Below are 26,993 nucleotides of genomic sequence, written 5' to 3'. Positions count from 1 at the left end.
CGATACACGATATTCAGTATCGATATTTTTTACATCTAAGTGAGGAGTGAAGTGCGCAACTGAGCATCGAGTATTTTGTTGTTGGTCACGAATGAGTTATTAAAAAAGAATAAATTGCAGAAAATAAAAGACGGAATTTTTTTTAAATTGAAATTATGGCCCGAGCCTAGACGCGGACGCGGCGGCGCTCAACATGTGAGATTAAGCCTGGCGTTGAATAAACATTGAAGAAAAAGCAATTTGATTCTCATGGCGAGTGGTAGTACGAGGGTGCTCCATAAATGCTGGCCTATAGTTAAGAATATTTATAATGTAAACACGGCGTATACGACATTTATGTGCAAGCGGAGTGCATTTTAAGGACTCGAACCAAGGGCAGGAGGAGAAAATGTGATTGAAAAGAAAAGTAAAAGAAATGGTGTACATAAGAAACCCTGTTCTGTTCTTGAGTGTGTGTCTACCTCTGTGTGTGTGTGTGTGCAAGTGTGTGTGTATTTTCATGTCTGTGACGAAAAATGACCATTGGCTGTGTGAAAATTGAAAATAGGTCTATCAAAATAGTTAATTCACGGATTACTCCATATGTAGTTGTCCCAATCCCCAATTCCTGTATATAATTCATAAAGATTCAGCCAGGTTTGTCGTTCGTCAGTGATGGTTTGTCGCTGTCACTGTGTATGTATACAGGAATCGTCTTCCATAAATAAATGAGAGCGAAAGAGAGGCCCAATGCAGCAGTGGTGTGAGAGAGAATCGAATGGGGAAGGGAAGGAATAGAGTGAGCGCGAACAGGCTAGCTAGAACCAGAGACAGAGCCAGAGTAAAAACCTAAATTTACATGCAAATTAAAAACAATCCTTAATCTTATTGTTGCCAGACAAATGCTGACGATGACCAAAATAAGGAGTAAGTGTGTTTTAACACGGGACTAAAACCGACAAGCCACTATTGGCCGAATCTCGTACACACTCTTATGATACTCTTTTTGTGGGTCAAAGCAAACCAGCAAATACGCAAATTTTTAAGAAATTTGGTTTTAAGTTTGCATATTGGATGAAAGTTTTTGCTGCAGACTATTCAAACTGATCTAGAAACAATTAAATATGTCCATATACATACATACATATGTATTCAAATCCATTGATACCATTGTAAAAAAGTCGCCTTCTAGAATAAATCATTCTGTAAATATTTTCAAAAGCCTTACTAATACTGGGATTTATTTAATAATTCTTATAAACTGCTATATCGGAATCGAAATGTAATTAAAGTTTTAAATCAATTTCACGGTCTGGAATTCGCATTCCTTAAGCAATGTAATTATTTTATTTAACAAGAAATGGTTAAAGCGCTTGCGCCGTTATGTCTGCATGATATAGTCGGAGGGTGTAAAACTGAAGATTGAGGGTGGATAGGGGGAGTAGGAGGTCTGACGGCGGCGAAGTGGAGTTGAGCAGTCGGCAGTCGGTCAATGCGCCCAAACCGATTCCAATCGAAATAATTGGTTATATCAAAAAATGCCTGCTCGGCCATCTGGTTGTTTGTCCTTCCGCCATCATTCCTTGGAGCTTTTGCTGGTTATCAATAAATTTTATTGTCTCCTCACATTTGATTGCAGATAGCTGATATAGTACCGGGACAGAATATTCGGCATGTTGCCTGTAGCTGCTGACGACGACTTACCTTCAATTCTTTCTACGATATCAATTAAAGTACTGCAATCGGAATCAACGTCAGCTTTAGTATTTGCAAACTAGGCATAATACAAATACAATCCAAGGATTTGGGGGATTACAACAAGTGATGATCATAATGCATGCACTGCCAAAAAGTTTATCCGTTACTGCATCCTGGTCCCCAAAATCCGCATTCACCCTGAGTCCCTCTTCATCTGCAAATTTAACTCAAGCTGCCAACGAATCCAGCCAATCCGTGCCATGCTGCAAAATCAAATCAAAGCTGGTACGCAACAAAAGATCGAGCTGCCCGCCGCGGACTGCTGTCAACAAACTTGACCCTAAGCCTGGATCGGGCTTAGGGTTAGTGATGGGCTCTGAACCTGCTATATCCGTGGAAAGATCCCCGTCCAACAGCCCACCGGAAGAGCAGAGAGTCCAACAGCACTCTGGCTGTAAGGCCAGTGTCCGCTCGTCCACACCATCCACGACCATCGAAAGTATGCCAAAAGCTCGAAATCGAAATCAAACAACGACGGCAATAATCGCCAAGCCAGCGATGCATCGCAAGTCCAAATGTAAAAGTAAGAACAAACCATTTGGCGAGTTGATGACCGAAACAGTGACATTCTTGCCGTTACCATCATCCGTTAAAGCGTCTCAGTCATCGACGGATACAGTATTAAGCACAATAACCAACCACAACAACTCTTCAGATTCTGCAACGGGGAGAACTGTACCCACTGTATTGCAACTCGGTACTACGATCACTAAACGACGGCGTCGTGGTCGAAGCACAAAGACTCCTGTTTCGACTTCGTCAGGTCGGTGTAGGATGTTTATTCCGATACCCACATTGGGCACCACGTCGTTTGTCACTCTGCTAACCCTAATCTGTATAGAAACTGTGCTCCTATCGACGATGTCAAGCTGCGCAAAAACATTCTATATGCACTGGAACACATCGAACAGCATGTAAGTATTCTCAAATTTATAGTCTATATTCAAGTAGTAAAGTTGCTTTGGCATAAAGATCCATATGTATGTATATGTACATATCTATATGTTCCGTATTATTTTTATCTCTGTTGTTAGTGGATTTTTCATCTGTAGACCGGAAAGTCCGCAAAGCTGCACCAATTTGTGAGACTTTATTGTATGTATAAATTTTTTTTCTTTCTTAGGATTGAAGTTTTTTGTGAAGTTGAGGAAACGGTGTGAAGTAAATTAGTAGTAGATTCGATAGTCCTGAATTTCGCAAAAAGGATTAGTTTTAAGGAGAGTGCGCTTGGGGGGAATGGATCATGGGGAAAAATGTCGTCAAAGGAGTGCGAGGGTTATGGTTACGCGACGCCGCATGTCGCAGAGGTGTTTCTACAGGAGACGTCAGCACGTTTGGGTCGTTTAATAGCGAGGGTGGTGCTTGGGGACTTTGCCAAGACTACGTCAACTTTACTGTGGTGCATTGTCAAAGCAATGCAATGGATACGCAACGAAACGCTTGCTTTGGCTTTCCAAGACATGTGCATACATATATACCCCACATAGAGGGGTACATTAATATCCACCCTCTCTCGTGGTAAACGCAGGGCTGGAAGAATCCATCAGCGTCTTCAAACGCTCAAGGTGAGGTGAGTGCGTGCAACTTGTCGCTGGGGTCTGCAGCTGGTGTTGCTTCGCTTTTTGTTGTTGTTGTTGCTGGTGTGGTTATTGTTGGTGTTGTCCTACCTTTTTGCTCTTACTGGTCCTGTTGGGATTTCAGGGAGGGTGGGGTGCGAATGCATATACTCCATGCGCCCAGCATGAACATGTAATGTAACCCTAGTCGCACATCCATATTCGTTGTCCCCCTGCCCCGTGTCCCCTGTCCCTGTCCCGCACACCTTGCACTCCCTACATCGATGCGTGAGTGTGTGTCGCCAAAGCATGTAAAATATGCGTACTTCATCATTAGGGGTGATTTTTGATTTACAAAGCGCTTTAAAAATATAAAAAAAAAGAGAAGAAAAACAAAAGGAGAATAACCTGGAATGGCACAGGGAAACCAAGGAAACGACGTAAGTGCGTACGTTGATGGGTTTTGGTGTGAGCTGGAGTTCGAAAACAACACTAACAGGCATTCAGACATAGCCAGCAGACAGTTAGCATTTATATTTAACATGAACGTATAATATGGTCGAATAAATTGTAGCCTAGTTGTCGCTTAACTTAATTAAATTAAACCAAATACAAATGATGTATGCATGTGTCGACTTAATCGATAGTTCTGACAAGTTAATGATCTTTCGAATCGATCTGTTCTTCAGTTATTAAAAAACCTATAATACAGTAACGGTCATTTAAATAGGCTCACTTAATATAAATCGTTTTTTTTTTTTTTAATTAATACTTGTCTATGTATTTATATAGTGTACTTTTTTGAAACTATATACAAATGCATATGTACTTGTGTCCGTGTAAGCGGATCTGCTGTTGCCCTTCGACAGAAAAAACTTCGAAAAGAATAAAGAAGTTTCTTTAATAGCAATAAGTTTTAATAATTGTTTTTTTTTTTTTTACTGTTGTTGAATTTGAAACCTTCGACCATGCAGAAGTGTGCATACCCTTGTAAGGTTTTGTGTTTCTTCGTCATTGGGTTCACAGTCAGATATTTTAACTCGAAAAAGTTTCATTTTTGCCAATGCAAAGTGATCTGATTGACCAAAATACAGAATTACAGCTCATCAAATGCATTTATTAATCGATTTTATTGGTTTACTTTGACTTTGAATTTTAAAACGTTCGTTTTAGTAGATTTTGAGCGGAGATGCTCCTTAACAACTTCAAAAATGTAGTTTTCAAGACAATACGAATACAAAACCTTCAAGGGTTACTAGTGAAAAATGCTATATATTCGAAGGTTTTGCGAGTGTGCAATTGAAAGTATTCAAATTTAATAGAGAACTGTGTTAAGTATTCCACCAAGAATCCACTTTCGAAAATATTCTTGTTACCAATGACCGATATAATCAATGTTCTAATGTCGTAATGTTGAATTCAAATGCATAAGGACACATAGGACTATGCAAATAAATTTGTACGAAATATTTATATTTTTATACCATACACCCATAGGGTGAAATGGTATATTAAAGTCTCCAAAATTTATGTAACAGGCAGAAAGAAGCTTCTCCGACCCTATAAAGTATATATATTCTTGATCAGGATCAACAGCCGAGTCGATCTAGCCATGTCCGCCCGTCCGTCCGTCTGTATGAACACGCAGGTCTCGGAGACTATAAGAGCTAGAGCCACCAAATTTGGTATGTATACTCTTGTACTATGCAAATGTACAGAGTTAATTGGAATTTCGGCCACGCCCCCAGGAATCACATAAAACTGTTTTTCTTAAAAAGTATGACAGCTTGAGACATCAAATTTGGTTTGTATACCCGATTAGTTAGCGCGCAGAAATTAATTGTTCAAACTTTTTGCCACGCCCCCAGGAATCACGCAAAACTGTTTTTCTTAAAAAGTATAATACCTAGAGACATCAAATTTGGTTTATATGCTCGTTTAGTTAGCGCGCAGAAACTAATTGTTTAAACTTTTTGCCACGCCCCCTTCCTATGACTATGACAGCTACCGACATCAAATTCGGTATGTAGACTAGCTTAATAGACGCGCAGATATTGGCTATTTAAAAATTTTGCCACGCTCACTTCCGCCTCCATAATTTAGAAAAAACCGATTTCCTCCTGTAGTTTTTTGACTATCGCATTTAAATTCGGCAGATTAATTAATCTTATCTATTTCTACCAAACTATTTTATTGAAATCGGACTAAAAACATGCAAAATATGCGTATGAACGTATATTACTACGCGGTCCACAAGACCAGAATTGGACGTTGGCTAGTGGCGGCGCTCGAGTGCTCGTGTGTTTGTAGAGTGAGCGAGATAGCGCATAGTATAAGACATTTAAAAACAATTTAATAGACATACATTTGGTTTTCGAAATTTGAAATATTTGTTTCACCTGGTGTATGGTACACCCAAGTCGACGAGTCGACTTACTTGCTTCATTTAACTATGCAAACAGAGGGTATAACATTTAGTTTTATGACAAAATGTTTAATCTAGGATATCTGATCAATATGAGCTAGATCCAGCTGAATCTGAGATATGCAATTCTGACAGAAAACCTATAAGCAAACATTCACCCTTGTAGCTTTAAAGATGCAAGGCCCATTCCTGAACCAAGAAAGAATACTGCTAGTCCTTGTCCTGGGGGTAGACAATAATTAATAAAAATCCTGGAGGCTAAGTGAGAGTGTGTGTATTAACAAAATGTCATTAAATGGACAATAAAGCTTTAACAGGTTACACAGGATGACTCAACTCACAACCCAGAATCCATAGTACATATTTCAATTTTGTTTTCAATTTTGCATGCTTTTGGGTTTATCCTTTCGCTGTAAATTTAACATACTGCTAAGGATGGTGACACAACTGTGGGCAGTTGTTTTTTTTTTCCCCCTAGAAAGGATTGATTTAAAGAAAGCATACTGATTTTAGCGATGCAACAGTATTTATATCGCTTTTTCAAAAAATACCACAAGAGCCACTAGTGAAAAAGGTAACAAGCCGAACTTGGCTGTAATCTTTAGCATGTGAAGAATGTTGAGTGAAAATTTGAGGTAAACAGAAAAAGATATAGAACTTCAACTGATTGACCTTCAAGGAAGCTGTTCGAGGACAAAAAACTTTAAGTTCTAAACGTAAATAATCAGGTCGTAGCGTAACGAAGTGGGTTTTTTTTTATTTTTTTTAAATTAAAAATTTGTCAAAAACTTATCATTACCAGCGGTGATGATGATCCTGTAACCCAGCTGATGCGCTGCCACGTATAGAAATACATATATATAGAATTCAAAATTTGTCCAATGATTCGTCAAATGTCAACGAACAACACGTATATAAGTATATGAAACAAATAGTGTTACACTATTCATATCTTCACAAAAATGTGCCTTTTTTGGGCTTTATAATCGTGTTCCTATATTTCCAATTATTGCAAAGCAATCTTCAACCTCGATGACATTAATTTTTGTAAGCCAGTGTAATTGTTACATAGAAATTAATTTCATGTCATTTGTTATTCACAGATTTCGAATCGATAACACCGATCACATCATAGACGTGAATAAAGGCAATCTTGCCTTCGAGTTCGACCAAGTACACATAATATGTCCGGTCTATGAGCCAGGGACATTTGAAAATGAAACGGAGAAATACATAATATACAATGTGTCCAAAGTGGAGTACGAAACATGTCGCATAACAAACGCCGATCCGCGAGTAATAGCTATATGTGATAAACCTCAGAAATTAATGTTTTTTACGATAACTTTCCGGCCATTTACACCGCAGCCAGGTGGTTTGGAGTTCCTACCTGGAAACGACTACTACTTCATTTGTGAGTTGGTCTACATTATGCGCGTGTCTCGATTCTTTGAAACTTTCAGAATAATGGTATCGTATACTTTGTGCTTTTTACTTACTTCCAGCGACTTCATCGAAGGACGATTTGTATCGGCGCATAGGCGGTCGCTGTTCCACAAACAATATGAAAGTTGTGTTTAAGGTCTGTTGTGCAGCCGAGGAGAAGAACAAGACGATACCTAGCACCACCACGTCCGTGGCAGTGGCGGGTTCAGATGGGGGAGTCGGCGGAGGCGGAAGTGGTAACGTCATTAACAATGCTGCGACCAATGATGATCATAATCCAAAGCACGCACATGGTCACCACAACATTGGCGGCAACACGATCGGTATAAGCGGCGTAAACACTGGCTTGATTTCTGGTGGCAGTGGAGGAAACGGAGCGGGAGGCGCCGGAATGGCAATTAATGTTAATAACGGCCTGGGCATGGGAATGGGCACATCGATCAATACAAACATTGATCAGTTTAACCGAATTCCCATACAGCCTAACATAATGGGTAATAATATCGGTTCAAGCGGCGTTGGACCCGGGCCTGGACTTGGTGTTGGTGGTGGCATAATCTTGTCGCCAGGCCATGGACATGGCAGCATCAATATGTTGCCTCCTGGACGAGGTGGCGTAAATGTAGCCTATCCGGGACACCATCATACGCAAACTGGCATCCGCATTAATAATGTTCCAACTCAACAGAATTATCCACCGCATAAGGGCAATGGCGGAAACAGCAATGCTAATGGAAATGGTAAGGACAATTCCGATAATCAATTCTACAATAAAGAAGTTGGTGGCATTCCCATTAACATTGGAAGTGATGTGCATTACTTGCCGCCGGTGGTTGACACGAATCACAGTAATATAGTACAGAGCACAATTAATTTGCCATCTTGGGGCAAGGGAACGGGTGCGGTATCGGGCACGGGCACAGCAGAATCGTCATCAACTGCAACAACTGCCTCTGATAAGAACAGACAAATGCTTGATCCCAAACACACCATTCTCAAAATTAACACTATCTCAGACACTCGTAAAATTGTTAGCAATCACACACGATCATCCCAAAGTCCGCCAGCACATAGTAATGAGACTATGAAAAGTAAGTAGAACTAATAGACAACCTTTGCAAATCCCACTCCCCAATGAGCACTCCACATTCGCTACATCCAAAACACCAGACATCGATCACACCACTTAAACAAGAAATACTTAAGCATTGAATCTTAGCCCCCAATCTGTTCGCGCTGTGCTTGCCTGTCCGAAATGATCCGTCCACCCGTTTAGAGTCAATCAATATCCTTTCTAGAGCCTGGCACTAAAACAGTTACAATATCATTAAATTAATTGTATTCTATTCAAATAATTTCAGATGATCAACATCATTATGACAAACATCCCAACGAGGTTGTGAAGAACGAGGAGTTGACATACAATCGTGGATCGTCTCGAACATCAGGCCACTGTGTTAGCCAGTCGGCAACCGCGTTGCTTATCATTTTGGTGACAATGGCTATACAGCGCCTCATTATTATCCATCCAGCTATCAACATTAGGCCAATGCATCGACCATTTACCATGAGCCCACCTCCGTTATTACCATCGCCGGCTGGGATTAACGCAAGTCGCTAGTACACTTGTTCCGCAGCGCTTACATCACCATGAGTAAACACATTTTTGCTTGGTGAATGGCAACAAATGAAGATAAAATTATATTTATTAATTTTCCAATATTCTAATTCGAATCATGTCGATTCGAAACTCGACATTAACGTTAGTAGAAAAGAAGGAGAAAGGTGAAATAGAATTTATAAGTAAACAAATGAACATTTTCAAACGCATTAAAACATAGTTTGTAGCGATTTCTAGATGTAACAACTCGATAGTAATTTAAGTAAATAAGGAGGGGACAGGCATCATAAATTATTTGTGCGGTTTTACAATATACATACATCTATATGTTATATTACGCGTGACAACATAAGGCACAGCATTGGCTAGTAAGCTACAATACCGTCATGTGCCTGGCCTTTTAATTTGCCTCTTTATTCTCCTTAACCCTGTGTCCTTTTGGCTCTGTAACAGCATAGAAATATATGCTCGCCACCCAGAACGAATTCTATATATGCAGGGATGCAGAAATATCGCATGATTCGCAACGAAATCATTAATTATTCGACATCATACAAAATACTATACAAATATAATTAAAATATTTTGATTTCCTACTAAAAATGCTTATGATTCGTCCAGAACTCAATCCTAATTAAACAAATTATTTACAATTCGCCAATATTTCAATTTCGAAATATTCAACGATTTTGTTTTCGATGGTGACTATCAATATTTTAGCGATCTGCATCCCTTTTTATGTAACGAAATCTAGAACGTTAGGAGGTGGCACTGAATAAGTAAGCTAATAATATGATAAGTATGTAATTTTTTGAGGAGAGGAAGGATTCAGAGTATAATGATTCCTTCCGATCGTCACATACATACACAGATGATTCACAGACACATACACACACTCCTCGTGCAGCTGCCTTGCTCGACGACATTTTTGACTGAAATTAAAAATATGTATTAGCATACGTCTATATACGTGGGAAGTAGGAAACTAGACTGTAAGTGATCCAAAGGCAGCTTGAGATAAAGATAATGATGACACGTACATAAATGACGAATATAAATCACACACCCATATGTATGTATGTTTCGTATGCATTTATGTGTATATTTATATTCGTATTAAGTATTTCGAATATGGGAAAGGTGAAAGAAATTCAAAGAACGTAACTATAAGTTTTAGGTTCTTTTTCGTTTTTGATTTATTGTTTTTTTTTTTTATATATACTCTTTTCTTGTTTTATATTTTTGCATAACATGAAGGCAGCGAGTTTTTGTAAATGAACCAAGCTGTAAACATAAATTTATGTACACATACAACAAAACTATGTACGTATGTATGTATGTGTACCAACAAAATGTGCATGTGGATAAACACAAAACAATGTTTAGGTGAAAACGTTATAACGATTGTATATTTAATAATATCATGTAAAAGAACTATAAATTATGAATTGATATTGACGAAGATACATTTACATATATGTATGCATGTGGCAAGATAAAACGAGATGATTGATTGAAGATTTATATTTACATAATAATATATCACAGGCAAAAGCATCTCATAAATGCTTAAGTGCATTTATGGATTATTTATTTATATACATAGACACACACACACTCACATACTTACATGCAAGAAAACTTGACCTTGACCCAAAACGGTGAACAGCGAAGAAACACAATTCGACATAATCTAACTCGCTATTGTGCATTATGTGTAAACTAACTGTGTAGTTCTGTTTTATAATTTCTGCATTGCAATCGACATAATCACCACTATACCACACACACTCAGACACACCCACACACATACATACGAGCGGGCCCAGATCCAAGCACACCCACCCGAAATTACGAATTCTCTCTAGTTCTTTAACTCGAACTACACCTGATTCAAAGTCCCCTCCCCCATTTCAAATAAACTGGCAACTAAACCGAATTTATATTATCCAACAAACGGCAGAGACCCACAAATCCATATACCCAGACCTAGCCCCAGAACGCATAGCCTACAGTACGATTGCATCACTGCTTTCTCCCAATAGGCAATTATCCAACAACATACATACATATAGATACAGATACAATAGGATGCATTATTACCACATTAGGATAACTCATACAATACATTACATACAGCCACATACACACACAAGACACGCAGATATGCATTACAGCTTTGAATACCAAGGTAGAGAGGGAGGGTTGGGACAATCGCGGGACAGATGACAGCTTAGAATCCATCCAGCAGAGGAAGCTCTTTGACCCATCCAAAAGCTAAAGACGTTTGGAGTTGGGGAATCGGAGGGTAGGAATGGGACAAATTTTATTGATGCAATCGGATAAGTTGATTCAGTAATCGTTAGCTTCCTCACCCTCGGACGTCATGGTTTCATGGTTACGCAGACACTCCACTCAACTCCACTCACATTCCTAAATTGAGATTGAAACCACACCTGCCTCTTCATTTCATTTATTACAGGTTTTTTATGTATGCACTAATATTGCACACAATGATCCAAATCCAATCGAATCCGAACCGAACCAAACCAAAACACAACCTCATACACGCAACGCTGACCGATCTGTATTTATGGATATCCTTATATCTATAGCAAATATTAGAACGGGCAAGTGGAACGAGAATCTTTCGTATACAATTGTAGGTAGGTGTAGGTTGGTGGAAAGAAGGAGCATAAAGTAGTTTGTAACAGTAGCACAGCATATTTATATATCTACAAAAACCAAACTATGTATGAAGAGAAGAAATCGAACCAGTGCAGAATGCAGAAATGAAATGAAATGTATCAATGCAAATAAAAAAAATTTAAATTTACAACTTGCATATCTGAAATCTTTTTAACTTTATATTGGAAAAATAGTTGCCAACAATTTCAGTAAGATTATTCAGCTATTGTGATAATACGTAACAGGAAAACTTCACTACAAACGACGGAGATCAAACTTGGAAACATCAAAAACACCTAATGGGATTTATCTATCACTTCATCGTCTTAATCATCGTGAGTGGCAATTGGGACAAAACAAATATTAATGAAGTAAGTAAGTCGTCTCGCCGACTTCAGTATACCATGTATACCAAGTGAACTTCTCCTAAATGTACGGTCAACTCCGCCCTTATGGACCGCCTAGTAAAAATCGTTTTTACGTATGTATATTTTCCATGTTTCTAGTCCGGATTTTCTAAATTTAGTAATAGGGCTAATTAGTCTCCTGAATTTTGGTTCGATAGTCAAGAAATTGCGACAGGAAATCGGTTCTGTTCTAGATTATGAAGAAGAAAGTGGGCGTGTCAAAAATTTTAAAAGTAATTAATCTGCACGCATACTAAACAAATCTGCACACCAAATTTGGTGGTTCTAGCTTTATTAGTTTTCGTGAAAAAGAGCGTAAGGGGCGTGGTAAAAATTTGAAATAAACTTGAACACCGTAGGTATTACAGAAGTCTAAGTATCAAATTTGGGGAATCTAGTCTCCGACATCTAGGTGTTCATACGGACAGACGGACGGACATGGCTTGATCGACTCGGCTGCTGATCCTGATCCAGAATATATACACTTTATGGGGTCGTAAATGCTTCCTTCTGCCTCTTATATACTTTAATATAGCATGAATTTTTTAGATGAGCAATTTGAGCTTTGAGCCATATGAACAACAGGGCTTAAACAAAGGTGTAACACGTTAAGAGTAAATGTATCTTGCGACAATTCTTCCCAATTGATCCGACTTCAAGTAACGAATGTTTTCACTAAACTCTTACAACATCTGAAACAAGAAATATGAGAAATTGTATAGTTCAAACGGTTTCCACTTAAAAAATCTTGAAATGCAATACACGTGCAACTGGTCTTTTGTCACCCACAGGATAAGATCTGTATATCCACCGTGGTAATATAAATTGTGATATTTGAGAAAAGGATACATAACATGGTTTTCCATCGGGCCGATGCATACCAAGTTTGTATTTAACGATGTGCTAGTGTTTGTCCGATTTTCATTTATCCTTTTTTATTTATCTTTCACATTGAAAATGTGCAATGAAAGCCCGAAATCTTGTATGTATTTTGGTTTATTCGAGTTGCATATTTAACTGGATACGCAAAAATCAACCTTATTATGAAATACGGAAAAAGTGGATCAAAGTTTGCGTTTTCGCAAGTTACAACAGATAGTTTAAAAATTTTTAAAATGTTTTTCACATCGATCTCTATATCTATTAACTTATTGAGTATAATTATTGTTTGTGTTAAAGGGGTAAAAAATGGGAAAGTAGGTATTTTAGATTGATTTTTGTTTTTCAGCTTTGCGGTCTACCACTTGCAACATCCAGAATCAACCTGTACACTCAATTCATAAGGTAAAACAACCTTGTTGGTCAACGAGATGTTGAAAAGTCTGATCAATCCTTACCAAAAACATTACAAAAACGATTTTCTGCCAAAGAACGTCGTATATACTCAGGATGAAGCGGTTCGGTGTATATAGCACTCTATTTTGTCATCTGTTTATGTGGCAGCTGTATGATATATTGAATACAATTATCACTTAAGTTAATTACCCAGTTAAGTGATAATTGCATTTTTCTTATTTTTTTCCAGATCTCCGTTAATCCTCTACACCTTCTACAAATTCAAACAAACATAAAACTTAACTTTAAATGGTCAACAAAAGTCGCCAAAATGCATGTGAAAGGCAGAAGGAAGCTTTTAGAAAACCCCAACATGTACATATGTACATATACGTACTTATATTTTTGATCAGCATCAACCGACTAGTCGATATAACCATGCCGTCCGATTGTCTCCCTCAATTTTCTAACTAATGCAAGAAATTAAGCAAATTCAATTTATTGAGTCGGCAAATAGCAATAGCAAAAAATTTAAACGAATTGCTATACGTAGCCGGAATTCAAAACCCAAAGCGACATGAGAGGGTATTACAAAATTGGTAAGCTGTTTCTAACGCACAGAAGGAGGCGTTTCCGAACCCATGATGTATAAAAATTCTTGATCAGCACGAGAAGTCGAATCGATATGGCCATGTCCGTCTGTCCTTCGGTACGTATGTGTTTTACTCAGCCATCTCAAGAGCTATTGGGATAAAATTTGAACTATTTATTGTTTGGGTAAGATAATGTATGCAAATCATTAGGATCGAGCCACTGAATGAAATTTCGGGCTCTGGTTTTTTATATCCAAAACTATCATATCAGTAAATTTCATAGAGATACTCCAATTTTCTCATTTATGTTTCTTCTATAACTATATACATTTTGGTGACTTTAATATACCATTTTATCCTTTGCATATGTAAGGGAATATTTTTATTTCCGATTCTGATGAATTTTCTTGGGATCGGGAAAAGTCTAGGCCTCTTTCAAGTTGTGGAAGATTGAAAATTTACTGCAAAATTCCATTCAAAGATGAATTAAACACCTAAAATTTAAATTGACCGCCACATCCGCTATTCACCACAACCGCTTTTCACCACAAATACGCAGCCCGCCAGTTCGAAAAGCTCTCACGAAGCGCGCATCCTTTCGAGGATTCTGTGCCGTTGAGAGGAAAATCAACCCCCAGTGCATTCTGAATCTTTGTCTTGGCCACAGCGACGGGTTTTTTCTTTTTGGCATTTCAGAAGCCATCCAACCACAGAAGTTTTAGGTAAAACGTTGTGTGTTCTTTTAAAGTTCCATATATCTAAGATATTGTGTTTCAATGCAACTGCATTGCGATTGAAGGACTAATTTTGAATGAGTCTAGAACATCCGCATTTAATCAACTTTCATTCGTAAAATCATATGTTTTATGTGTATGAGGTTTTTGTCTGTGTGTGTATGTGTATGTGTCTACATGAAGGTCACGCAACACAGTAAAACAGGTCCTGGAGTAGATCAAGGCCCATGACCAAATTGTGACGTGTATGCTGCGCCCATGCAAAGGAGTTGGGAGTTGGTGTTGAAGGTGTTTACTTAATTTTTATCTGACTCTGCACTTGGTTTTCAGCGCATTGCAAAAACGCAGTTTGAGCCATGTCATGGGAGAGCATCGCCTCAAAGGATCTGCTCAGGTATTGTGAGAGCCCACTACACAACACTCTACTCCTCAGACACTCCCATGCAATTTAATTCCTGTGCGTTCTAGTATTCCACCCAGCCACAACTTGTCGGCCACACATCTGTTAGCCTCGCCCGATGGCTCGCGTTATCTGTTGGAGAACTCGAATGGTATTTGATATTATTACCCTAAGCTTTGCCAATAATTTAGAATCTCTCTGCATAATTGCTTGCAGACTTGTGCCAGTTAGATGAAAGCTACTCGAGGATTGCGGGCTATGGTTCTGATGGAGGAGCTCGTTCCCCTTGGGTGCGTCCAGGACTCTTGCGACCTGGGCATGGTAGCACGGTGATTAGCTGTTTCCTGGCTTGCCAACGAAGTCTGCGTCAGTACATAGCAAAGCGAAAGGTACTTGCGCCTGGACCAAGCCACGGCAAAAAAGAGAAGTAACCACAGTTTCTGATTGACAGATCGAGCGCGGATTGCGACTGTATGAACAGCACAACCAAACTGCGGCAGTCCGAACATGGCGAAGCGCGTTGAAGGGCGTGGCCATGTCCTGTCGGCGAGAGGACTGTTTCCAGCTGCTGGGCTACCTCTACCAAGCTCACATGGACTGGGGAAAATTTCGAGAAGCAATTGAATTTGGCCACCAGCAGCTAGGGTAAGAGCAAAGCATGAGATAATGATAAGTTCCTCCCAATCTTTTCGTTCCCTGCTAACACAGAATATCGGAGGAGGTTGATTCGCCAAATATGCGAGCAGAAACATACTTGAACTTAAGCCGCGCCCATGCCAGTCTCGGTGGTCTGGAGAGGGCCTTAAGCTACGCTCGCCACTCGCTTTATAACGAGTGCGGCACCAAATGTCGTAGCGGGCTTGTTCACCTGACAGTAGCCCGTGTGTACCTCGAAATGGGCGGATTCTCGCGAGCATTGGAGGGACTGCAGGGTGCTCATAAAATAGCAACAGCTATAGGGGACCCATCGCTTGAGTTGCAGGTCTATGTAGCTCTCTCTGAGCTCTTTGGTCGTCTGCAGGATAACGATAAGAGCGCCACATATGCATCTAAGGCGTATGACTTGTCGCGGTCCTTGCAGCTGGGGGATTTAAACTCATGCCACCATCGTGCTGCTCTCCTTCGGATGGCTGCATCGTTACGCAAACAAGGCGAACTCGGAGATGCTCATGACTACTGCAAGGTGAGTTGACGGAACATTTTGCCTTGTGACGGAACTCTATCTATCGCACCTAACATAATAGGAGGCTACCCGACTCTCGCTGATATCCGGAGATCAAGCAACATATACGCGCAGCATTCGTATCATGGGTGATATATACCGCAAGAAGATGGACATAGATGTACGTTAAATATATACTCCTTCACAGACAATCCTATTCATGTTTTAAATCTCTTTATGAAGCGGGCGTTTCGACAGTATGAGCAGGCAATGGGCACATCGGCTAGTCTGGGCGATCGCATGTCTCAAATGGAAGCTATGGATGGGGCCGCTCGCTGCCTTGAAACATTGCGTCTCCAAAACAAGATTTGCAACTGCAGGCCCTTGGAATTCAACACTCGTCTCCTGGAAGTTGCCAGCTCCATTGGGGCGAAGCTTCTGGTTCGAAAAATACGTTGCCGACTCGCTTTGATTTATCGCGCTCTGGGCGACGAGGATCAATACAACACGCACTCTCGGTTGGCCAAACAAACAGATGCAGCATTGGGCCTCAACTGCGGGGGATGTGGTGAGTTGTTTGGCATGCAGCCTTCCAGCCTAGAAGCTCTGCCCTGTGCCCATATTCTACACGCCAGGTACGTCAGCGGAGTCGCTCGTTACCCCTATTCGATTCTCAACATTCACTCTTCCACAGATGCGCTCACGAATTTCTTCGACGACGCGACAAAAACACACCTACCCGATCCTGCCCTGCCTGCAATAAGCTGCTCAATTCCCGGCTGCACCTGTGTGCAGGTGAAAACGAAAGTACTGATGGAGGCAGCGCCACAACAGTCACTCTCAATGCCTGTAATGGATTGTCTGTAGATGGACTCTTGGCGCTGAATGGAGACACTCTTCTGCCACTACCAGTACAGGCGCGTGCCATCAAGGAGTCCATGGAGCTGGGGTCCGTTTCGGGGGTAGGCGTGTTTTGCAACAAGTCCTTGCCCAATATTGAAAGCACAACACTCCTACTATCCGGCACAGCTCCACCGTCTCCCAAAGTGTACCACAGCAACTTGTCATTAGCCTCGCTCAGCATGCGCGCTTCTAGTCTTCTGACAATCGACAGCGGCAGCGGACGGAATGCCACGTCTTCTGTATGAGTTGCCACATAATCATTAGGCCATTCTTATTAATTGTTTGCGCGTCAACTGCTTGGAACAATTGGACGCAGGAGTAGAATTGTGATTTTTTGATCCAAGACCTAGATAGCTGCATATTTACGGACGTATTACAATTTGGAGCATTCAAAATGCTACCACCACATCCACACATGCAAAGTTAACAATAGCAGTAAAGGGGCAGTAACGGCTGAGTGTAGGCCATTTTCGAGTAGTTACATACACATACATATAAATCTCTCGAAACTTTGAGCTCGTGGCTTGAATTTGAATCTGTAATCTATAATTAAATGACTAGAGTACCTTATCCGGCGAATAGTTGTGTATCTCAAATGATCCCAAAAATGCATAGATATAAATTCGCAAAACAAATAGAAAAAGAAAAAATCTATATATATGTTGCTATATGTATATTTACCTCTGAAATGGATATTTACAAAATGTTAGCAAAGCAAATACTCCCGTTATGCTGTTATCAAATTTTAATAGTTAATACAATATACAATAAGTCTCATTATGGATGTAAGGTAAAAATCAAAAACAATTTCCGAACAAAGCGAGGGTAAATTTCAAGTTTTACTTCAATATAGCACTCAAAATCTGTAATCGCAACCTATTTAAATGCTTTAAAATTAGAACTAAAATATATGATATGGATCAATATGTTAATATTATTAAGTCCTGGTGCACTGGGAAATGCTGAGCACTTGTTGCCCACAGGATTACTATGTGCAATGTGTCCCAAGGATCGCATCTACATACATGCATACATAAATAGTCGAAAACAGTATTCCAAAGCGTCATTTGCCATGCTGAAGTGAAAGTCAATCTGAGATTAAATCGAAAATCTAACTGCTATAAATTTGTTGTTAATAAAATGCCGTTGAAAATTTTATTCTCAATCTAAGAAATGAACAAAATCATAAAATAAAAATACATATTTCAAAATTTATTTGAAAGCTTCAGTCTCTCAGTCGAAACGTCGACGTTGTTCCTCACGCGCGCATCCTTGCTAACTTACTGCTCTCCTAAAAGTATGCTACGCCAGCTGATAAATGAGAAGAGAACAGGAAACCCGGAAGCGCATGCGCTAAGGGAGAACCACAGCAACTTGAACCCAACAAGGGTGGGCTGTCACTGCCTTTGGGGTTGGGTTAAGCACGAATACAACTGACTAGCTCGCTGTCTTGTTGGCTCGTTCGGCTCGGCCCCGTGTGTATATGTGGCTGTTCATTTAAGGTTCAGTTCGAATTGGATATATTCCGCGTGAGGCCGAAACTTCATGGAGCGCGGGCGGTCGTCGTCACATCACATAACAAAGTTTCAGTTTCAGAAAGCACACATCTAGAACTACATATGTGTGTGTGTTTTCGTGTGTGTCTGTGTGTTTGTGTATGCCAACGTCCGTGTATGTGTGTACACTACATGCATAGAGAATTTTCCCAAATGAAGGTTTCGTTACTGGAAATGAATTAGGCATTTTCGTCGCAGATTCGGAAAAAACCTCGAAGCCACACGGGTTTTGAGTGTTGCTTTTGATTTTCCGTATTCGGTTTTCGGTTCTATTGCGCAAAGTCAAACAACAAGAAAACGGAAACGAATTAGCTAAAACTCGAGTTAAAATTCATATATAGATAGATAGCTACCTCCAGTGTAGATATGGATACGCGATTGGGAAACGGGGCAAAGCTTGTCCACTGCCTCACCATTGAGCTGTTTGCTGTAATTGATATATAATTTGCAGTCCGCATATATCTTCAGGTAATAATGACAAATGTCGAACAAAAAATAAGAAAAATAAACACATTAAACAACTTTTAAACCCAAAAAAAAAAAATGAAAAAATACTAAAGTGCAAGATACAACCCCCCAACCCACTCCCCTAACTATGTATGTATATACAATGTATTTTATACATACATGTGTACATATACACGGTTATATTTATGTGTGTGCGTGCGAGTGTGTGTGTGTGTGTGTGTGTTTGTGTGCGTGCGTGAATGTTGGGTTGGTGTTGGTTTGTTTCAACCCTTAAGGGTCGGATCGGCTCGGCGACGATGGCAACGTCAAAGGCGACAAAAACAACAACGAACTCATGCGGCTGACAACAAATAAGAATAAAAAAATGAAAATGAAAATACTGGCATAGGCATACCATATACACCCACACACTTGCACCAAAAGAACTAAATACATAATACTACGTACATATGTACATATGAATGTGGGTGTAAAAAAAGAAAATATCCAACAAAAATGCAAGTGAAATTTCGAATTCGAAATCGACACAAGATAGGAAGGGCAGAAGCCTAAACCCCTAGGCAAAACTTCCGGTTCCGAAATAGTCCTTTCGCATCCGCTTAAACACACACAGTGTTAGGTAACTGGGAGCTCTCAATGGGTCGAGCCAGGATCTCCGGCTTTATGCAAACATATACATATACATATACATATACATATACATATACATATACATACATGTATATCCGTATGGGGGATACGATCAACCCCGAGGTGCTAGGCTAGTGCACATCACACATTACTGAAAGCTCTATCTTGTGCATTTTTATTGCAGCTCATCAGATTAGATGGTTGTCAGCTCTCGTTTTAGCTCCAAAGCTCACGCCATCGCCAAAGGAATGGAATCAATCAACGTCAACGAGATAATCGATGCCCAGACTTTTAGCCAGCAACTGGTGGACGAGACAAGTGAATTTATTACCGTTAGACATCAGAATCACGAAGTTGATTCTGAGTCCGAGTCACACGGAGCGGTGTCCATGCAAATGCGGACATTGATCGCGTCTAACGATGATAGTCGTTTAGCTGGAAACGGTGATATTGATGGAGACGTGGACGCGTCTGGAGTGGGAGCGTCGGAGGGGGGAAGGAGTGGACGAGCCAAACTCCTCGGTTGTTATGGTAATTGACGAGATGGGACATACAAATGCAGTGCAGACAACGTATCAAATTGTGCCTCAACAGCTGCATCTTCAGGGTAGATCAGTACCGTTGTCGTTGCTGCCCTTACACCAGCATCAACATCAGCAACATCAGCAGCAACAGCAGCAGCAACAACATCAGCAACGGCACGAACGACTGGCAGCCAGCCCCGTAGATTTCGTAGGCTCTGATATTAGCCTGGATGGACTGACCGTAAGTTCCAGCTCTGCAGCCCAGAGTCAGCGTCTTGGCCATGTCGTTTCCGTTAAGCAAGAGCACAAGCTTCTTATCGTGCATCGCGATCAGGGACAGGGACACCATCCAGATTCTGACCACGATTCGATTAGGATCGGCAGAGCGACTATTCGACATCGGCAGCAACTCGATATGGATATGGACATGGACGTATCCAACGTCACTGTCGGTGTAATAGACGAGCTGTCGTCAGACGGTGGTGGCTGCGTGGAAGAAGTTACGCTCAATCAGCATCACCAGCAGCTTCTTGAACAGCAATATGGCCATGGTAACGGGCAGAGACATGCCCCAGCCTCGGAAATGCTCCATGAACATTCACACCACCATCACCATCATCATCACCATCACCAGCAGCATCAGCATCACACAAACCATCACCAGGGCCTTCAGCATCGACCAAGTCAAGCTCAACATCACGAGGAACTGTCCATTATTGTCCAATCGCAGCAGGATGATGATGATGTGGACACCGTGGACGCAGACGCCGATCCGGATGACGAAGATGATGAAGGCGAGTCAGGTGGACGCAGCCACTTACTCAGCCCTGCGCTGGGCGTCGACAATCCATTGGAGCACAGTACTTATCAAACCCTAACATCAGCTTCGGTAAATGATCACGATAACGATCGCATATCTCCAACAGGCTTTAGTCCCACGTCATATGCTACACTGACGCCAATTCAACCGCTTCCGCCCATATCAACGATGTCCGATAAGTTTGCCTACGCTGGTCACATCTCTGGAGACACAGGCGGCGGAGGAAATGGTTCTGGGGAAGGCGGCCCAGCAAATTCATCTGGAGGCGGTGGTAGCGCCATCTCTTCCGGTAATCTCAACAGTGGCGGCGGAGCTAGTAACGATTGCAGCTCATTTACACATCATCAGAGCTCTTTGGGAAGCCTTGGACTAAGCGGCTTGGGCGGCGTGCAATCACCCTACTCGTCCTATGACAAGCTACCCTCAATGATCTCTCCGCCTCCCCATAATTATGCCGGCTCGCCGTCGCACTATGAATCCTCATATAGCGGACATCATCAAGATCACGAGCTGATCATGGCCACATCATCATCGACAAGCTCAACGGGCGGGCGAAACTCTCAGCTGGGACTGCAGCACAGTCCGACGCTCAGTCCACACTCAGTTTCCGCCGGTTCCGTGGTGTCTATGTCACTGCACTCACCCGCCTCGATTGTCACCTTGCCCCACATTAATGGGTCCGGATCGGTTACAAGCCTCACTGTAGCGGGGGCTTCGGATCTCCCTGTCGTTGTCTCCCTCACCCCCACACCACCATCTGCGCAAATCATTAACAGTGAATGCAATTCCACTAATGGCCTTCATCCTTCTAATATAGCAAATAGCAATAATTCCAACTTGTGCAATATAAGCCAGCAGCAACAACTACAATTGCAGCAGGTGCCACCACATCACCAGAGCCAGAATGGGTATTCTAGTGATCAACATCAACAGGATGCGAAAATAACATCGCCAAAGTCCACGACTGCGGTAACACCTTCTGCCAACGTTTCGTCAGGAACTGGAACTAGTTCAGGTGGAGGTGGGTCCAGTCGGTCCAGCGATATGGAAGAGATTAATACCAAGGAACTAGCGCAACGCATATCGGCGGAGCTGAAACGCTACAGCATACCACAGGCTATTTTTGCCCAGCGTGTACTCTGTCGATCACAAGGGACGCTGTCCGATCTGTTACGCAACCCGAAGCCCTGGTCAAAGCTCAAGTCAGGACGAGAGACTTTCCGTCGGATGTTCAAGTGGCTACAGGAACCGGAGTTCCAGCGTATGTCCGCTCTCCGCATGGCAGCGGCACAGATACCACAGCGTGCTCCAGTTACTCCTGGGCCAACAACCACATCATCCTCATCCACAATGGCGGTGGGAAGTTTGCCTTCAGATGGTTCACCCCCAATGGTCGGTGGCGGAAGCAGTACAATATCAGCTAATAGTAAGTTCAGTGCATTATTTTTGAATGATAAGTTCCAGACTAATGATATACCTATTAGTGCTTTAAATAGTTGTGATATATGTAGGAATTAAATTTCATTTTCTATCTAAAAGTACATAGTCTTTGTTTAATTCGACCAATTCTATCTAATTTTCCTACTTTAAAATATTGTAAAGACGTTCAGGTTTTCAAGACTCTTTTAATTCAACAAAGACAACTAGATTCTTAGTCTAGCTAGAAAGTAAAGATGACTGTATTTACTAATTGGAAGAACTAAAACTGATTCTTTTCTTTTGTTCCTTGCAGCGCTGTTGAGTGGGTGCGGAACTACATCTGTCACTGGCGGAACGGCTACTTGTCGCAGGAAAGAAGAACCCCATATAGAGCAAATGCCGCATCCGAAGAAACCCCGGTTAGTCTTCACCGACTTACAAAGGCGGACGCTTCAAGCTATTTTCAAAGTAAGTATAGTCCGGAGGCAAATTCGGCTTGTCGAATTAATATTCGAATGACGTTCATTTTGTTAGGAAACAAAGAGGCCTTCTAAGGAGATGCAGGTGACGATTGCGCGCCAACTAGGGCTGGAGCCAACCACAGTGGGAAATTTCTTTATGAACGCCCGGCGACGCTCCATGGATAAGTGGCGCGACGACGATTCCAAGAATTCGCTGCACTCACATAGCAGACAGCAGCATCAAGAACAGGATCAAAACCAGAGCAGTAGTATGGCGCATGGTAATTATGGGAATCTTCATACGACGGCCATGTCACCACTGGGAGCCTTTGACGATGAAGGTGACATGGACTTGGAGCTGGATAACCATGACTTTGACTTAGTTGACGATCACGGCGACGATGGTGTAGAGCAGGATGACATGTTGTGACATGACAGCCATAGCCAGCGCGGACGACGATCACCAACTCCGGTTGAGACTCCGTCTCTTAGTCCTACTACAAATGCAAATGCAAATCCGCATAGGATTCAGGTCCAGACCTTTCGCACTTCTCGCACCCTCACCCGCACCGATCATCAGATCAATAAGTTTAAACACACGCACACGGGCCACATTCCAGCTCCGGATGCCGGGGCGATCACGCGACAGCGTCTGCGCCACAAGTTGCCTGTAAAGCACGAAGACGCTTTAGACAGAAACGATGATGTCGAAGATGAAGACAGAGATGGAAATAGAGGAAGGCAAGGTCGTTTAATTGAGATCGAGCCAAGTTCCGATTGGTCGCCCAGTTATACTGCAGATCAGTCAAACATCTGTGTCGATTATTTAGATTCAGAATATTTAGAAGATCTGAAGGTAATGATTGTGTGCTAAAAACACACAGTTTCGGGTCGCCGAATCGGAACAAGAACCGCAACCGTTGCCTATGCCCAAATGTACTATATTTTCACTCAATTATAACAGATCAAGAGAGTGCACGACGCGTGGTAAATTTATTTAGATTAGGATATGGATTTGGATCTGGACCATTCCAATAATCAGAATTAGAGCAGAGCAGAGTGATGCAATCCAAAGATGAAAACCGCAATGAGAATATGAATATGTACTATGTCGAAAATGTACTATATCTAGTCAAATTTATATTAATAATAAACCTATAATTAGCGTTCCCCCTTGCCCTACCTTTGCCCTACCCTGCCCGAACTTACTTGCATTCAGATTAATAATTATTAACTTGAGTCACAGTCACTTGAAATTGAAGCAAAATGTAAATAATATACACGAATGCCCCACGCTTGCCTAAATTATTGATAGCATAGATCTACCTGTATCTGGAATGGAAACTTATATCCGAATCCGTTTGCTCACTGCAAGCAGAACACACAGATTATACATACATATATCTAAATATATTTGTTTACATTCCTAATATAAATATCAATACTCAGCAGTAGCAGCAATAGCAGCGGATTAAACAGGTCCAGATGCAAAGAGGGCGCGGCTAGTCAATTTAGTTTAAATAAAAATAAAGATTAAATAAAAGCAAGCATGCAACTTATATTATACGCATATATAGATCATTCATAATATGTATGTATGTATGTATTGTATGTATGTACAATAAAGTGAATGCAATAATGAATAAAGGCCCAAGTGCCGTACTAAAGAGTTTTTCAGCGATATCGCATGTGGTCTTATCGGATGCCGTAAGATAGGTGGTCCTTCATCCTGCGACGCAATTTCTTTCACCAAAACGTGGTTGGCACTAAGAAATCGTCTTGGCGGTTGTTTAATTAACAAACACAACCACAAAGTAAAATTTCGAATGTGGGGCGTGGATTAAATTTGAGGCGAAAAGCACTTCACACGAGTCTATGGACCTCTAGCTCTTATAGTCTTCGACTAATCGACCCGATTGTCGATGCTGAGTAAGAATATACACATTCTTCTATTGAAGTAAACAATGGCGACAAATCAAAAACTACAAATTTTAATTTAACTAAAAAAAAATTGAATTTAGGTTTTACTTTCTGGTGCGTATATGAATACAACTGGCCAGGATAGTGTCCTTGCAAACAATTTGTTGACCTTGCAAATATTATTCGCACTAAACTGAACTGGAAACGTTAAAAGAATCTTTGCCTTTATAGTTTCCTTCTAGACGTCTAGTTTCAAAAAGGCGCGTTTGTTCGCATGAATTCAGAGTCAGGCTACACATATATATACATACATATGTATGTATGTATATATATACATATGTATGTATGTATAATAATTCTTGCTATAACTTTCTTTTTCATCTGATTCTTCCCTGCCCGCGAAAGCGTTACAACTGAATTAGTCTCTTTCATTTCGATTATTAATGCCAAATTAATTTAATTTTTATTGAGTTTACGAAAGGGAAGGCATGCAGTAATCCAAAAATTTAAATAAAAAAATATTTCGGGATCATAAACCTAGAAAATCACTTCCCAATTTCAAAACTGGTACATAAAGGAAAATGGGTCAAAAACGATTCGCAAAGGGGATTTCATAATGGTTAATCTCTCTTTTTATCAGATTATATTTTCGCCGATTTCAAAAGTTTATATTTCGGTTTAGTCGCAATTTGGCGAATTTTAAAATGACAAATTAAATTACAAACAAAGAATTAAAAATGTTTTACAAAAGTTGTAAGCAAATTAAATAAATTTATTTCGCTTACAACTTTTGTGAAACATTCTTAATTCCTAAGATATAGAACCTTTGTTATTTTATAAAGTCTTAATAAAGTAACAAAACACAACATAAAAATGTTGCACCAAAATTGCTGTACAACAGGATATACATACATATCTAATGCGATCGGAAAAGCTTTTTTCTGACTGCATGTTATATATACATAAATAAAATATATCCTTATTAAAAAATAGCTAGATTTTTAGCCAAGAAAGTGTTAAAGCTATTAAACAGACAGTCTGGCAGCACTGATTTCGATAAGAGCATGTTCACATAGCTTTGTTGACAGAAAATAAACTGGGCTATAATTCTTCAATTTGGACAGCTTCAACATCTATCATACACAATATGCAAAAGAAACGTGCCAAAAAATTTTTTTTTTAATTTTGTAATATCTTTAACCTACCGACAGTTGCTCCCAAAATTATCGATGAACTATCGATAGTATCGATGAAAAATCAATTTGTCTATATATAGGTGGCGTTTCTCGTCCATAAAGTTGATTTAAATTAAAATACATTAATAATATATTAATAATAGTTAGATCTGAAGTTTATATTCTAAGTTCATTATAAGTGTTGATGTAAATTTTTTTTTAGGAAAATACAAGGTTTTGTTTTGTTTTCATTTTAAAATATATTGGCTTTTACTTCACTTACAATTTAAAATAAGCGGTAAAGTTGCAATGAAAACGATACTATCGATGGTTCAAACCACCCAACTCTATAAGGCATTTGATACACGAAAATAAAAAAAGGAGGAACCCCATAATTTATTTTTCAATGTAAACTTTTCAACCAAAGCGACAAGTGCAGTTCGTGATGAGCGATAGCCGAACAAAAGGTTTACATCTTTATCGATAGCTCTCCGCCTCTAACTTTGTACATAATTAGCAATCAAAGACAATAAAATTGTATGTCAAAAAATTAAAAAAAACAAAAAAAATTTAAACAGAATTTTCGTTATTCCAAGTTTATCATAATCTTAATTCTAAATATATAAATACATCTAAATTAAATCTTGTTATACTATCTTATTAAATATATTTATCTACATACAAATGTACATATGTATATGCGAAAATGAATCTCGGGAGCTGGTGTTCCGGTCTGGTGTGACTGGGGGGAATACATTTCTATTTATAATCAAGGCGTTCCTTTTAGGAGCTACCCGTTCTCGAAAAGGACTGGCGCAGCAGTTATGCTTCGCGTGTATCAGAAGTACTTTATTACTTCTCCATTTAGGCATGACTTTCAGGAAAAAGATTCCTGGATATGTATTTGCGGATATGATCCAGATCAATTCATTAAAATAATATAAAATTTCAAATAGTAATATGATATTATATATATATAATATAATTCATAACCATACATATATAATATAAAATATATAAATATCATATAATATGTTCACTGGGTTCAACGTGGCCCAAGGAAGATAAATTTA

General features: G+C 40.1%; 3 protein-coding genes across 5 annotated transcripts; all 3 read left to right on the top strand.

Moving 5' to 3' along the window:
• The first annotated feature begins 28 nt into the window (after positions 1–28).
• Positions 29–11,630, top strand: Ephrin (ephrin). 2 transcript variants are annotated; one of them, XM_068296431.1, is made up of 5 exons: positions 29–406; positions 1,619–2,651; positions 6,822–7,132; positions 7,224–7,904; positions 8,526–11,630. In XM_068296431.1, the coding sequence occupies exons 2-5, from the start codon at positions 1,804–1,806 to the stop codon at positions 8,783–8,785; spliced, it is 2,100 nt and encodes a 699-aa protein (XP_068152532.1). In that variant the 5' UTR covers positions 29–406; positions 1,619–1,803; the 3' UTR covers positions 8,786–11,630. The 2 variants fall into 2 exon arrangements, with proteins under 2 accessions (XP_068152532.1, XP_068152533.1); XM_068296432.1 differs by having other exon boundaries at positions 30–195.
• Positions 11,631–14,295: 2,665 nt separating this feature from the next.
• Positions 14,296–18,162, top strand: LOC137582580 (43 kDa receptor-associated protein of the synapse). The gene is made up of 9 exons (XM_068297173.1): positions 14,296–14,470; positions 14,813–14,876; positions 14,951–15,033; positions 15,099–15,271; positions 15,334–15,527; positions 15,591–16,065; positions 16,127–16,225; positions 16,288–16,679; positions 16,739–18,162. Exons 2-9 carry the CDS (start codon positions 14,839–14,841, stop codon positions 17,190–17,192), a joined length of 1,908 nt encoding a protein of 635 aa, XP_068153274.1. The 5' UTR covers positions 14,296–14,470; positions 14,813–14,838; the 3' UTR covers positions 17,193–18,162.
• Positions 18,163–19,920: 1,758 nt separating this feature from the next.
• On the top strand, positions 19,921–24,494 carry onecut. Of its 2 annotated transcripts, XM_068297172.1 has the most exons (4): positions 19,921–20,985; positions 21,052–22,371; positions 22,678–22,832; positions 22,899–24,494. In XM_068297172.1, the coding sequence occupies exons 1-4, from the start codon at positions 20,055–20,057 to the stop codon at positions 23,253–23,255; spliced, it is 2,763 nt and encodes a 920-aa protein (XP_068153273.1). In that variant the 5' UTR covers positions 19,921–20,054; the 3' UTR covers positions 23,256–24,494. The 2 variants fall into 2 exon arrangements, with proteins under 2 accessions (XP_068153273.1, XP_068153272.1); XM_068297171.1 differs by having other exon boundaries at positions 19,921–22,371.
• The last annotated feature ends 2,499 nt before the right edge of the window (positions 24,495–26,993 follow it).

This window comes from Drosophila tropicalis, unplaced genomic scaffold (genome assembly GCF_018151085.1).
Source record: "Drosophila tropicalis isolate 14030-0801.00 unplaced genomic scaffold, ASM1815108v1 contig_859, whole genome shotgun sequence".
Classification (NCBI taxonomy): Eukaryota; Metazoa; Arthropoda; class Insecta; order Diptera; family Drosophilidae; genus Drosophila; species Drosophila tropicalis.
Note: the sequence above shows the minus strand (reverse complement) of the source record. Positions and strands in the feature narration are given on the sequence as shown.